The 15282-nt window shown below is 41.7% G+C and overlaps 1 protein-coding gene across 1 annotated transcript; it reads right to left on the bottom strand.

Annotated features, from left to right (window-relative positions):
- Window positions 1-9711: 9711 nt before the first annotated feature.
- On the bottom strand, window positions 9712-14624 carry taf1a (TATA box binding protein (TBP)-associated factor, RNA polymerase I, A). Its single transcript, XM_041958995.1, has 11 exons — window positions 14454-14624; window positions 13944-14140; window positions 13402-13565; window positions 13017-13130; window positions 12712-12910; window positions 12312-12433; window positions 12022-12180; window positions 11778-11844; window positions 11424-11547; window positions 11142-11296; window positions 9712-10575 (listed from the first exon to the last, which is right to left on the bottom strand). The coding sequence occupies exons 2-11, from the start codon at window positions 14062-14064 to the stop codon at window positions 10478-10480; spliced, it is 1323 nt and encodes a 440-aa protein (XP_041814929.1). The 5' UTR covers window positions 14065-14140; window positions 14454-14624; the 3' UTR covers window positions 9712-10477.
- Between the last annotated feature and the right edge of the window lie 658 nt (window positions 14625-15282).

The raw sequence follows: 15282 nt of genomic DNA on the forward strand, positions 1-15282 counted from the left end.
TCCTCACGGTCACTTAGCAACAACCAAATATTGTCCAGTTACCGAACGCGAAATTTAAACACTCGCTCTCGCTCGCTCACGTATGCACTCAAGTTTATGGCGCTTTAAGTCAGTGATCACTAACCTGGACATGCTGGAGAGCTTGATGCGAATGAATATTGGCTGCGTGTGTGGTTGCGATTTTGGTTTACCTCAGGCCCTGATGAAATCTGAGATAACGATCTCAAGAATAGCAAATACTGTCATTCTCCCTGCAGTGGGAGCCCAATTTAATTCTGACCTTATCCCAGAATGGAAGCGTATCACACACATGGATGGATTTACACGACTGAGGGTATTAGATGATGTCCCCTGATATTTGCCCGTCGCCCTCAGTGAGTGTCTGTTTATTAAGTGTTTGCGTCTTTTTGGAGGTTATAAAGCAAACTTCTCAGCTTCGACACCTGAGTGGGGCAACTTATCAGAAATGCTGCTCGCTGCCCTCGACCTCGGAAACAAACACAGGGATAACGCAGTATAAATAACAATGACTCTCTCTGCACCCGCTGCTAATCATGTCTAAATAGCAACTGTTTCTAGGACAGGGGGTCACCTGCTGCATGGCTGTGTGGGAGCCAGGGCCTTTTAGCTCTGCATGGCTGTCCCAGAGGGGGAGGCGGAGGTTTAACCTCTGCTGGCAGCTGCTTTTGACTAGAACTACAATTATGATACTGTAAATCAATGGGAGACGATGTATAGCAAGTCAGAAAGTACAGGATCCCACGCTGAAACCCTCATTCACAGCTCTCTGGCTTTGTTTAAATGTGAGACTATGAGATTTGTCTTTATTGAGTTTCCATAGTTAGTGTTCTTTCCTTCGTCTCTTCAGCCACAGTTGCTTATACTTTGCATGCTAACTCCTCAGTTTGCCGACATTATTCTACACAAGCTGTTGGCACCTGTCAGAAATGTTAAATGCTTCACTTCCTGTATGACTGATATTTCAAGCAAAAACTTATCAGACGCCAGATGTATTGAATAGCAAATAAACCTTTCAGAAATCCCCTGTTGAATAACACATGTGCTCACTTATTCAGTGAATAGTCGACAAACATTTGTCTTTATTTCTTTTACACTGGACACATAAATCTGAGTTTTTGGAGTACTTTTTGGAGACTTTCAGACCTTTTACAATTGTGAAGTTTGTAAACTTGAGGTAAAACCAGCCTGCATTTTCAGATATAATGAGTTAAAGTTTTTAAAAGCTCATTCCATTTTAGTAAAACAAGATGTGATTGTGCACCATGTGAAACACACAACACATCTTTATACCCAAAGGACAAACAGGTGTACCAGACCTTCATTGTACAGGACCTTTGTCAAAAATGGCCGCAGTTTGCCTTTAGGCACCAAAACTATTTGGTTAGGTTTGCAAAAAGATCATGATGTTAAAATATGTGCCCTACTGTTACGTAAGTGATGTAACACAAGTTAAAACGGGTCGATGGTGACTTTCGGTCTTACAGCAGTCCACCAGGTAAGAGTCCTGAGTGTGTTTGACCCATCCATCCACGCCACCTGCTCTGGGAAAGTTGTGGAACGCTCCCAAAACACCTGTTTGGAACATTCCACAGGTAAACAGGTTGATTGGTAACAGGTGATAGTATCATGATTGGGTATGAAAGGAGCATCCTGGAAAGGCTCAGTGGTTCACAAGCAAGGATGGAGCGAGGTTCAACACTTTGTGAACACATGATTGGATAAAGGATGTTACTACACGGGCTCAGGAACACTCACAGGGTTGTATAAGAATTGTCTAAACCCACAAAGGAACATTTCATTCTTCAGTTTGTCTGCAAAATTCATGTCACCTGAATCCAAAACATTGAAGCCTATTTCAGATTTTAACATATTTTTTAACACATTTTTATCATTTTACTGTTCTTCTCACTGGAACAGTTCACCATATGTGTGCTATCTGCAGCCAACATCAGAAACTACTTTTTAAAAATTCTTGTTCTCTATTAGAAAAAAAACCCTCCCGAGAGCACATCACATGACCCAACAATCTTTGTCCTCATATTTTCTCTCCCTTTATCTGAGTCTCCTCGGAAAACTAATGATGTCCTTTCATGCTCTCCTCCTCCTTGTTCACAGACGGACAGACTGGAGGCCTACAATGCAGGAAAGCTGATGAGTATGCAAATGACTGCAGAGAGAGACAAAAGGAGAGAAATGAAAGCAGAGGCACTACTGAAGAGTGATATGTGTCATTTGGTGATGTCATGCATCCAAACGTCCAGGGTGACAGCGGCGGTGGTAACGGCCTGAGTCAGAGGATGACATCAACGCTACAAGCTGTCAGACAGGTTGTGAAAGGGCTTAGTCCCACGCTCCCATTGTTCGCTGGTTAATGCTGTTATTCAGCCTGCCACCGGCCTTACCATTTGTTAATCTGACCTAACACACAGTTAAACACAGGACAAAGACACACAAACAGCAAATTTAAAGGCCAGCATAGAAAAAGGCCAGCGGCTAAATGTCAGCCTGTAATACACCATCACAGCTTTTTGAATACAAAAGAAGAAGCACACAGTTTTGAGTGAGGTCAGGCAATGAAAATTTACTAGCAGACAGATTCAACAGAGGCTACAAAGCTTCAATTGTTTAGCTCAATGTTTGGCTTGTATATCATGTAGACTAATGTTGAAGTGTATGAAAACTATATAGATTCATTAAAGGTAACATCTGGTGATATTCTATATTTTTCTTATTGTTAAAAAATTGCTTGTAAAGATCAAAAGCAAAGCCTGATGTAGGTTATTTCCCTGTGCCATAGAGCTCCATTGTTGTCTGAAAACTATTAAAGACACACATCAATAAGCCACATTGTTGCACTCCCACTTCTTTCATTACAATGAACACGGGTGCTGTACGTTATTTTGAGTAGATCCCACGTACATAGTAAATATTCACTAGAGTGCAAAATGTTTAAGAAAATCACTGAGCCTTTCAGAAAAATAAAAGTATATATTTACTTTAGTACAAACAGGTGACTGACTGACAAAACTGACAGGTGAAGGAAGTCAGAAAATATTAGGAAACAGACCAGCACACTGTTGGTTTTGGACAGCTCGTGTGAATTGTTAGTAATAATAAGAATATAGAATATCACCAAACTTGTCCTTTAAGAAAAGGACATGGATATAATCAGTATTTTGAGCTAAATGCAATCAGCAAGCTAACACACACACAGTGACGATGCTAATGTGTTAATGTTCAGCAGACCGATGTGAGTTAGTTTTGACAAACAGATATTTTGACCTGATGATAATTCAGAGGACCACCAAACTTATTAGAATTCATCGTGAGGGGACCACGAATGTCTGAGCAAACTTTCCTGACACTCCATCCAATAGTTGTTGAGACGTTTCTCTCAAAACCCCAAATATGAACCTCATGGTGGCGCAAGAGGAAAAGTCAGGGGATCAAAGTCGTTAGGATTCATCCTCCGGAGACCATAAATCTCATGGCAATCCGTCCTGTTGTTGTGACGTACTTCAATCTGGACCACACTCCATCCCCGGAGCGATCTAGACCGCTAACATGACTAAATATAATGGGCCCAAATACCTCGGGATCTGGGTGACAAAGACCTGATCAGCTTTAATCCATTATTTCCACAGTGTGCTTGTGAAGGGTTAGAAGCTTTCTCGCTAATGCATTTAATAACCTGCCACCCTTTAGGCATTAAATATCCAAATGACAAATTTTAACAGATGCCAAAGTTACCTCGCGCTGAAAAGTTCAACCGCATTATCTCCATTAACAGCATCCAGACGCAGAGGGGGCGAGAGGAAGCGCTGGCTGAGAGAAGGATGAGTAAAGGCGGAAGTGCAGAGACAGACAGGCCACGCTCTTCAGCTCCCACATCTGTTCAAAATGCACCAGGCTTTGTTGTATTTTCCAACCGCACCACCCCCCACCATGGAGACAAACAAGGCTTCTTTGGGGTCAGGTCGAGTTTGTTGTTTGTTCGCGGCTCACTGTACTTACACAGAATTACAGATAAGCAGGGACAACATGAGTCAGTGGGCGCATACTGTATGCTTACATGAGTCAGTGTGGTAGGCAGGACGTAGGTAACAGGTTGATTTCAAGAAAACGGCTTCACAGAATCGACCCCCCCCCCCCCCCGTGTTCAAACCTATAGAGTTTCAGAGGATTGCACTGAGTGTGAAACATGCCTCATTTTCAGACTACAGGTTTGATAAGTGAGCGTGTGGGTGTGTCGGTGGCTGATATCACTGTGATGATGTCACCTCTCACAGGGTATAAATATTCATTATGTTTCCTTCATAGCTGAAAATCTAAGATTACATGTTTACTGAAAAGAGTCATTATCCACCTCTGTACAGCCGTAACAGACAGCAGTGGGACAAGAAAAGGCAGAAATTATAAGATTACATCATGTGAATCCACAAAAAAAGAGGCCCACATGTTGAATAAAGGCTAACTAGATCTTTCAGAGCCTCTGTTCACACATTCAAACTCTTCAACATAACAAATGAAAACCTGAGATAAAGACATTACATCAAATACATGCAATGTGTTCCAGGGGGCTGGAGTGCCCCCTGCAGGACAGGGCTATAATAACTCAGTTTATTATGGAAGAATGAGAAGTCATGGGTCAGGAACTTTTCACAATTAGAAATGAAAGCATTTAATTGCATGACAAAACAAGAAAGAGATAAATATGTGAATAAATATTTAAATTAAGGATGAGCAAGATTGTTTGAGAATAAATTGGTTTAATACGCAAAAACACAACAAAGATTTTTTTCCAATTTAGCCTCTTGGGGCATTGCAACAAGCTGTAAACATTTGTTTCTGGTCACCTGATGAATGTAAGTCCAATGTTTACTCTCCTTTGAGCTCTTTAGCTGCTAAATACTCCACTGTGCTGACCAGCTGCCAAGCAGGTAGCGTACGATGTGTCTATCACAGCTTTTATGCTGAAAACAGCTGCAGGTCGCTGCCAAATATGAGCTGATTAGAGCAGTGAGAGTGAACCAAACCAGTAACAGTGCAGGCCAGAAGACCAGAACAATAAGCTGAGAGACAGTTAAAATAGCTGTTCCCAACCTTTTTCCCCAAAGGACGTTTTTTCTATCACTGAGTAAACGGGCAACCCCTGACTACACAGACACTGAATCGGCTTCTTTCAGTGTTTTCCTGTCTTTTGTCAAGTTTATACATAAAAGAAACAATCTATTTCATTCAGTTTTCCTTGCAGAAATGAATTAAATGCTGAGATGTAGGCATACTGTATATTTTTAAAAAAGGTTTTCTTCCACCTCTTGACATGAAGAAAGCCTAGCAACCCTCAATGGTTCTTTGGCGACCCCTAGTGGAAGTTGGGACCCCCGGGTTGGGAACCAGTGGTTTGGAAGAGCTCAGGTCAAAGTCAGGTGATAATTGTCTGTGGGTTCATCAATAGAAGCGAGCCCCTTCACATTAAACATTTTGGACTCATTTTCGATTGAAAAGATAATAATAATAATAGCAGCTTTAATATGGGATTCAAACGCTCCACAGAGTTTGATGATGACCTCCAGAGGGAGCCCGCTCAGTCACCACAAATCCCAGACTCAAGCAGGAATGTCACTTGTCTTGTCTTTTTTTTAAAAAATCGCTTCTAGATGCAATATTTCATTCTGAGTCAAACCACCCAAAATACTGTCAAGCAAACAAAGATTGACGTAGATCGTGTCGCTGCTGTCATGCTCGTCTTAATAATTGATGGCCGCCTGGAACTCGGCTGTGCTTCTTTTCTTCAAATTTCAGATCATTCAGGAGTATGCCCCCCCCCCCCATCACTTGTCCTCCAGTTGGCTGGCCTCCACAAAGCTTGAAGGAAAGTCACAACATTTGGACCGCCACTTATCACACTCAGGCACACAAGAAATTAAACCTGCGTGGCCTCAGGTGGACGCTCTGTCGGTCAGGGCACTTTGCATTTCAGAGTCATTACGTTGCCGTTCTGCTCTGCTTCTCGCCTCCCGCTCGGAGGGGGGAAACAGCGGTTGTCCACACGACTGCGCGCATGAGCAACGTTTCAGGAATGAGTCCTGAGTAATTATCCTGTTTAAGTGATTGTCCGGTCCCCTGTGAAGCCATGAGACCCGACGTGAATACATGTGGAGGGATGAGCTGTTTATTCCGAGGCCAAATTTTATTCCGCGCTGGATAAGTAGAGCAGTCTTAGAAGTGGAGAGGATGGGCTCGTGTTCACCAGCCTGATCTTCTCCCACAGTCGGTGCACAGCAGAGAAAGCTCCTGGTCTTGGCACACACAGAGCCGAGCGCCTTCTCCCCTGAAATCGGCTCACAGTCTTTATTCTGCTAATACATTATTGAAAGCTATTTTTGCAGCTGCACTCCAAGAACAAAGGTATTGCAGTTGTCACTTTCAAGTTCACAGACAGAACTGGGAGGATATTTTGGGAGTCTTCTTTTTTTTTTTTTTTGGTTGTTGTTGTTGTTGTTGTTGCTTTTTTCCTCTCCCTGAAATTCCCCAAGACTTGACTCCCCCCGAGCAGTTTGTGTCAGGCTCATGAGTGTGTCGCCCGCCTTTTCTTATCACGCTGTTCAAAAGGGCCGTCGTTGGTTTGGAAGACGCCCATTATACGCTGGCTGCTTTGCACCAAATCTAATGTAATTATGATAAGATTTAAAGCTGACTTTTTCATTTTCATTCATGAGTTCGATTTTTATTTCCCTCTCATTGTTCAGTTTAATCTTCAGTTGCAACGATTCTGACTTCGGCCTCGTGTTCTGTCTCCCGCCTGCTTGTAACATGCAGCGCTGGCAAACACATAAGTCCAAATTGCATGGCTGAATTATCACGCTCTCTCCCTCCGTCTCTCTCTTTTCTCCCCCCCGCTCTCAAACCACACCAGACTTCAAATGGCTTGCAGAGTTACTGAGATGTTACACTGTCACTGTGCAAGTCTGGATTTTAGGTTACAAATCCTCAGAGCCCTGCAGACCAACCAAGCGAGACCCTGAGTCACCAGCTGCAGTGTGTGTGTGTGTGTGTGTGTGTGTGTGTGTGTGTGTGTGTTTGTATGCTAGGAGAGGAGGGAGTAAGACTGTAAGAGAAGGGAAAACTCAATTAATGTCAGCCTCACACAACAAAGCAACATCCAGCGCCTTCCCGCGCCAGCCATGAAATTAAAACATCCCTCCCGACGTGATTTGTTTGTTTTTTTCTTTGCAGCAAATAGATTCGGTCTGCAACCTGCGCTGATGATTAATTACACAACGATTATTATGCCCGTCAGTTCACGGTGGGGTTACTGCAAAGACGTTGTTAAATTTCTCCCTGAGCTAGAGGAGGCATAAAGGGCCTGTTAGAGTCGTCAGATGAGCCCACAGAGAATGGATGTTTTTTTTGTTTTTTTTTTACCTGATAGATTTTACAGTACAGTATGTCTCAACAGCCTTGGGGTCGCATTCCCAGATGAGCATATATCATTGCTTTTCCTCTTCGGCTGAACGCTGACCGAGCTCGTGGAACCAGTGGCGCTGCTCAGGGGCCAGTGGCACCAGTGAATGGACTCAGCAGGTTGTAAATGTGTAGCATTCCCTCCACCTGCATCATTCTCCCAGACCGATACAGTAAAAACAAGTGCGCTCTGCAGTGAATGAAAGGAAAAAAATAAAGGTTGCATCAAACACACAGTCGGCATGTTGAGGAGAGGAGCCGTGTGCACTGTTGCACTTTCCATGTGCTGAATGTTTGTGTTAAACTGAATTTGAGCTTGAGCGATGCTGGATTTTTAAAGCCTTTACCAATAACAGCATTTGCAAGTTAAACATCAGCATTTGGGAACTACCATTGTTTGCTTTCTTCCAGAGAGTTAGATGAGAACATCAACGCCATACTCGTGTCTGCACACTAAAGATGAAGCCACCTCCAGCAGCTGAAAAGCTCAGCACTAACCCTCCATAAAGCCTTAAGTTGTCAGTTTTACAGTCCCGTTTTTCTACAATTTTAACAAATCATGTGTGTAATGATATAATGTGCTAATTAACAAACTTTAGAGGTGCTTGATGGATTTTGTTACCTTAGGAGAGAACCAGGCTAGCTGTTTCCCCATTTCCAGCCTTCATGCTACGCTATGCTAACTGGCAGCTGACTGTAAGTTCATATTTATTGCACTGATGTGAGAGTGGCATCGATATAATGCGCAGCAAGAAAGCGAAAATGCATATTTCCAAAAATGTCGAGCTATTAAGAAGTGCAGAGTCAGAACTCGGTTAGCTTAGCTTCTCCTGAAGACTGGAGACAGGGGCAAACAGCTAGCCTCAGCAGGATGTTAAAGCTCCCCAGTTAGCATGATGTTTAATCCATTAATTAGGGTATGCTACCTGGTACTATTTTGTGAGCAACACTGGACACAAGTCGTAATATTGGTATAAATCTTCTCATCTCACTCTTGGAAAGAGAGTGAATTAGCACATTTCCCAAAACCTCAACCTCTTCCTTTAGAAAAAAAAATCCCAATTACTTAAATTCGCCAATATTCCACATTCAGCGAAAATTGGCATAAGGTGGTAACTTAAACACGATTTAATTTGCTTAGACTTGTACTGAGCAAGACAACAAGTCTCAACTTTATTTTTCTTTTAAACTTGTGGTGGACAAACTATGTTGTGGCAATGGCATCTGCAGGGCTCTAAATATTAGCATTGTTGTTGTAGCCTACTGAACGACAAACTTTGTGTATATTCTAATCCAACAATGTTTGAAATGGGTGATCCAAAGGCCTTAATGTAAGGACAGGCATTCAGTCCATACAGAATAACTGACGCACACTGTGATTGAGGGTTTTATCTATATTCCCCTCTATTATGTCAGTGTCCTGGCACATTTTGTGTCTCAATGATCCCCAGCAGCTGATTACATCTACCTCTGCGGTTGCCTGACTGCAACGGGCGAACTTCAAACCTAAACAAGTCAGGTCAAGCCAGAAAAGATGACGAGAATAAAATTGTTGTTTGCAGTTTGCTGGTGAGGACCAGCAAACAGCAGTCGCCCATGAAGCTCCTTTGTGGGGTGATGTTTGAGTGGGTTAGAGTACAAGAGGGCCTGAGACAAGAGGGCCTCCACTTTGAATCCCTGAGCAGAAAAAAATAGCTTTAAAATGTCATGGTGCCCTTGAGGAACTAAACAAACCCCCAACAGAGCCGCTCCACGACCGAGGGAACAGCGCAATGACTGCCTCAACTGTGAGCATCTGTGTAGGTGATTAAAAAATTCAAAGCCCTGGAGGGGGGAAAAAAGCTTTAAAAAGGTCAGAACCAGGACACAGTCCAAAGCAGTGACCAGCTCCTAACTCAATCCTCTTCACTGCTCCCCGAGTTTTGAATTTTCAAACGACATGTGTTGTGTATTCCCAGATCCCTTCTGCAGCTGCTCCTGTGGTCGGGCAAGTGCTTGGGGCTTTGGTTTATGTAATGACTGCAAAACAACACACACACACACACACACACACACACAGAGTACGGCTGACTGAGTTGCTGCCTGGCCAACATTGTGGCAAGCCGAAACAGAGTCATTACAAACACTTTCACTTATTAAATTGGCAAACGGCTGGATGTAGGACTTTATTTCACGGTTCAGTCTAGAGGAGAGTAAACACAGCGTTTGAAGGCCAGGACCCTGAAACAGACAAAAATGTCTGTTTTTCTTTCTTTTTTTTTTTTTTTTTCACAGAAAATAAATGGATGGCATCAACATATACAGGCTACAACCACACTTACATGTCAGATGTTTGTGAAAATCAAGGCTGACAACGATGCATATGAAGCATGTGCAAAATATTTGCACCTATAAAAACTGACCACAAAAGAATTATGATCTTTTACTGAAGGCGCCTGTCACATTCAGGGGGAAAGCACTAATGCTAGAGAAAACATTTCAATATTTCAAAGCTAATAGCACCTGTGAATGGCCTCCATCATGTTGCTGTAAACAGTAAATCCGTCAGGCCGTGTGTGTTGTGTACACTCACTGGTGACCTTAAATCTGCTCCCTACAGCGGTCAAAGATCAGCCAAGGGCAGAATGAGACTCTGCTTCCATTTAAATGTTTACAGAAAGCATGAAACCAGCACGAACGCTCGCGTTCAGAGCTGCACTCGGTTTCTGTCAAAATTAGGTGGTCATACCCTCCAGACACTCACTGCAGGAACAACGGAGCAACAGCTCCACATAGTGGATGATCTAGCTTGTGCCTTGGTACAAAAGCTCAAGGCACAATTTACCAAACATGAAGGAGCAGTGTTTGAAAAAGAAAAATAACAAGGAGGTTCAGATTGACCTTGGGAGCACATGTCTGTGAGTCAGTGAACCTTGACTTAAAAAAAAGATTAATCTTGTTCAAATAAACTTCACGTTGCTCTTCGTCGACACTCCTTTGCCGTGGTTTTTCAGTCGTTTCCTGACAGCATCTCAGCCCCGTTCTCTTTGGGTTCTTCTCTCGAGTCTGCACTGCGCTGGTTACCAGCTGTGTACTTCAGCATTAGGTCTGCAGGAACAAAGACATTTAGAGACGTTAAAGGTCAACTGTTTTCAGACAAGCTAAATGCCACAAGGGTGTCACGAAAGCAAATGGATCTTGCCACCTAATTAACAAATCAGTACTTTCACAAAGCACATTTGCACATATTTTATTGTTTTCTGGTGAGGAAGAACTAATAAATGCTAATGCAAGTTCGGACATCGTTAAATATTTGCAAAGAAAATCGAATTAATATAGTTTCCAGTGTGCATGACCAACATTTTTTTAAAATGCCAACTTCTATCTCAAAATACAAAAAAAAACCAAACAAAGTTTACTGCAAGAAGCGAGGGTTTGAAAAGCATACATTTACATCTTGTAAAATGTCACTAAAATTTTTAGCGCCATCTAATTCATTTACATTAGAGAGAAGGCTGGCATTTCCACAGCCGATATCTCCAGAACTCACACCAAAATGATCAAACAGCACTGCAAGTAAGAGGAAATTTGGGGTGAACTGTCCCTTTAACAGCTACAGTGAACAGCACCTCCAGATGTGATTTTACTTCTAGAAGCACTGTACATCTTCTCACCTGGGCAAAGGATTTTTGTCAGTGATGCCTTCACTTCCATGAGCTCCGGGTTCTCCTCAGAGTCTTTACTGGCATGGAAGCTTGTGAAGTGCAGCACAGGCCACCAGTCTTTTCTCGTCGCCATTTTTCCAAGGACGACATCCTTACAGTCATCTCTGTTAATACACAAATATACAGAACAGCAGGCTTCAATGATAATTAATCACATACAAAAATGTTTTTAAAAAGCTGACGTTTCGTTAAAGTTTGATCAAAAAACTGAACCAAACATTTTATACGTACTGTAATTGTAATTTCTGAATAATGGCCTTTAAACGCTTCCATACGTCCAGGTTGCTCCTCCAGCAGGCAAAGTCCAGCATTTCCAGAACGACTCCTAAAGCTTTCTCGATGTCAATTTTTTTCTCTGGGAGGGGAAAAAAATCAAATCAGACAAACAGAGACAATGTGATCAGGAGACATCAATATTTCAAATGAATCTTTTCCAAAACCTTATAGCTGGTTATCACTTGGTCAAAAAGAACTAAAATACAGTTTCTCTTTACATGGATTTGTGCATCATGAATTATCTGGTAAAACTGAACTTTTTTTTTTGCAAAATGGTAGATATTTAATTTCTATCAAATCAGCTTTTACCTGACTGAAGCAGGAGAGAGCTGTACTCCAACATCAACTCATGGCTTGGGACTAATGCATGGAGGATCTGCAGCATAAGGAAGTAAATGATTAAGGATCAGATACAGTGTGTTCTTCTTGTGCATCTTAACTGTTTTATAAAATCAAGCTGGCACAAGTTCTAGTTTAACAAATGTATAAATATATATAACTAGCAATAACTGAATGGTCTTTTAGCTACAGTGCTGTGAATTTACAGTCATACCTTCAACACTTTCATCAGTTTCTTCTCAGAGGCATCATGTCGTTTTAAGTACTGGTACAGATAGACTTGTGCGTTGGGATTGGGTGGAAAAGAGTTATCATAAGCGTAGTCATTCAGGACTTTTAAAGCGAAGTCATGATCCTCATAGAACTCCAGCATCTGTTAAAATAAAACAACGGTTGTACAATAAGTAAACAGACTGAAACAGACTGATGACATCAAGCTATAATGTTAATGTAATATAAAATCTGATATTAAAATTTCATAGGCAGTTGGGAATGAGTGCTCACCTCAACGTAACTCAGCATGAAGGGATCCCAGACACCAGGATTTTTCAAAACCTCCCCTAGATGGATGGAGGCCTGCCTGAAGTAGCTGTGCATGTCTGGGTTGTCACCAGAGTCAGGGTCATCTGAAACAGTAGGATCAGTTTACATGTCATTTCAGACAAACACTGAAGGGATTTTTTAAATTATTCAATCACACTAGAGGGCATTTAATGTAAAGATTGTACGCACAAATACATTTCCTACAACTTAACCACCTATTTCGCTCCTCTTTTACATGAGTAGTTAGTAGGTCTGACCTGTAGGTGGCAGTGTGACATCACACAAGAGCTTGCAGTGCGTCTGCGTAACAGATACAAGTGAATAATTGATGCGTTGGTTGTGAAGATGTGTGTCACCTTACCCGTTCTGGAGTGTTTAAACTTTTTGTCACACCAGATAATGTAATCCAGTAAACTCCTATAGGCCTGGATCAGTTTAGCCCTCTGACACTGAGCCGCTGACTCCTTCCCATACCTCCAACTTTCAGCTACAGACAGCTGACGCTTTGCATCGTCAATGTGACCATGAAGAAGCAGGTGGAACGAATGTTCCAGGCAGATCTAGAAACGCAAAGGAGCAGGTCTGCAAGGTGTTTCAGCAATGTAAAAAAGTAACTCAACAGGCCATCTGCACTGTGTATTCAGGTCTACATACCAGCTAACGTACCATCAGGTAATGTCTGACTCCTGAGTGTTTCATTCGTTCATAGATGTTGTTGTAGTCTTCCAGCTTTGAGTTGGGATGATGGTGAAGGATCTCAGCACTGATTCTCCAAATAAGCTGGGGAGGAAATTGCCAAAATAAGTTAATATCAAGGATGTGAAAACTTGCGTCCAGTGATTTGTCAGATTGATGGTTTGTTTATGAACAGACTCAGTTAAAATGTTTGCAGTTTCTGCAGATTTATTTTGACTGGATGACTGCAAAAGAAGTTTTCAGAAACAGGGTTTTTGTGGTAACTTACTTTAAACAACTTGGGAGAAGAGTCTGCAGAGTCTGTTTGTGTCTGCATGGCCCAGAAACATACTAATGCAGACAAAACCAAACCTACCTCCTTATGCTGCTGAGCTGTGCCATTGGTGGAGTCTTCTAACATTTGTGGATAACACGCCATATATTCTGCAGCCTCTTGCCATCTATGATGCAGCAGGGCTTCTCGGATGTGCTCCAGACAGATTCTCATGCTCTGGTGAAACCCAGTTTCCTTGGGTGTCTCTTAAGATCAAAAACGAAATTATTATTTCATGACATGAATGCATTTGTCATAACCATTATCAACTATAATAGGTATTAAAGTTGGGCCTTTACTGGATTATCAAGGCTTTTACCAATATTGATATTTGAGAGTGTAAAAAAACTCTGACAATGACATACTGGCCAGTAGTCCTAGGGCGAGGTTCATCACTTTGTGAAACACATTACTGTATAAAGGATATCACTACATGGGCTCAGGAACACTTTGTAAAACCTTTATCGATAAACGCAGTTTGTTTGCAAATGATCAATGATGATACATCATGATTGTATTGACGTTTTACCGAGCATCCCAACTGTTTCCAAAACAGGACTGTGTGTAGGTACTGTACAACTCACCTACACACATGGGGTTAACCACAGGGAGCTTTGATTTTTTCCTTCTTATTGTAGAGCTGTCTGAAACCCCGTCATCCTCTAGGTCTTCAAGAGGTCCTAGCTCTCTTTCCAAGTCATCCATAATCAGCACAATACTTAGACTCAGCTGAGACAGCGGTCTTTCATCACTTCTCTGATGCTCAGTGTATGACTTCCACCTGCGGGGAGAAAAATATTGGTTTCAGCAGGCCATTTACTTACAAGACATTAAGACTGCTAAACTTCAACTGTCAAAACTCGTGCCTGAACCGTTAAACTATCAATTAATCCGCTGGTTGTTGCCTCGATTCACTGATAATTCGTTTGATCTAGAAAATGTCACTAGCTAGTTAGCTTTCTTAGCAGACTGTTTAATAAACGTCATCACCGACAAACTACCGCTATTATAGTAACTACATCAAAGTGGGATCTCTTTAATAAGAAGAATCAAGCTTATAACCTCTTGTAAATTACGTGTAGCTCCGTTCCTACCTTCAGGACAGTAACGCTGCTCAATGTTTCAGCCGATGCTAAGTTAACAGCTAGCCTGCACCAGTCCAACGTACAGTGACTTTTAAAACTTGAAACGCCTGTTCTTTTTGAAAAACAATATGATGCGGGCTCTAGTATCGCCGATTAATGTGATTTCCACATTTTATGAACTTTTTCCTGCAGCAGCTGAGGAAGTGGAGAGAAAAGCTGTGCGGCTATTGGTTGTTTGGCCGGAAAAGGCGGGGCGAATATTTTTCTTCTTCTTCTTCTTCTTCTTCGTCTTCTTCTTCTCTTGTAGTAGTAGAAACTGGGTTTCTGTTTTAAATTATTGCTCCCTTCGTTGTGTGTTTTACATGTTGTGCTCCAAACGCCCCATGAGCCACTTATTGATTATAAGAAACTAAAGGCAGTTCGTATTAACTGGTACAATTCAATGTATGTAAGTATGTAGATGTCAAGGTTGTAGGGTTGAGACCATGCCCACCGCCCCACCAATGCAACACGCACATAGCACAGATTTCCAAATATTTAAATGAGAAAAGAATAAACTTACAAGAATAGTTATATTGCATGTATATATTAATAATTATATATATTATACGTATGTGTGTATACTCTTACTCCAGTAAACTAGTGTGGACATCATTCTGATATTTATAATAGCTAAGATTTAATTAAGACTTTATTTAACTGTGATTTTAATTATTTATATCTCATATTCCTCTTTGAGTGTTCTTACGCTGTTTGTTTTGTGATCTATCTATCTGCACTATTTGAATGGACTGAACTGAATGGATCAGATCTCTGTTAATGATGGCTTTTCATGACA

This window comes from Chelmon rostratus, chromosome 18 (genome assembly GCF_017976325.1).
Source record: "Chelmon rostratus isolate fCheRos1 chromosome 18, fCheRos1.pri, whole genome shotgun sequence".
NCBI classification, from domain to species: domain Eukaryota; kingdom Metazoa; phylum Chordata; class Actinopteri; order Chaetodontiformes; family Chaetodontidae; genus Chelmon; species Chelmon rostratus.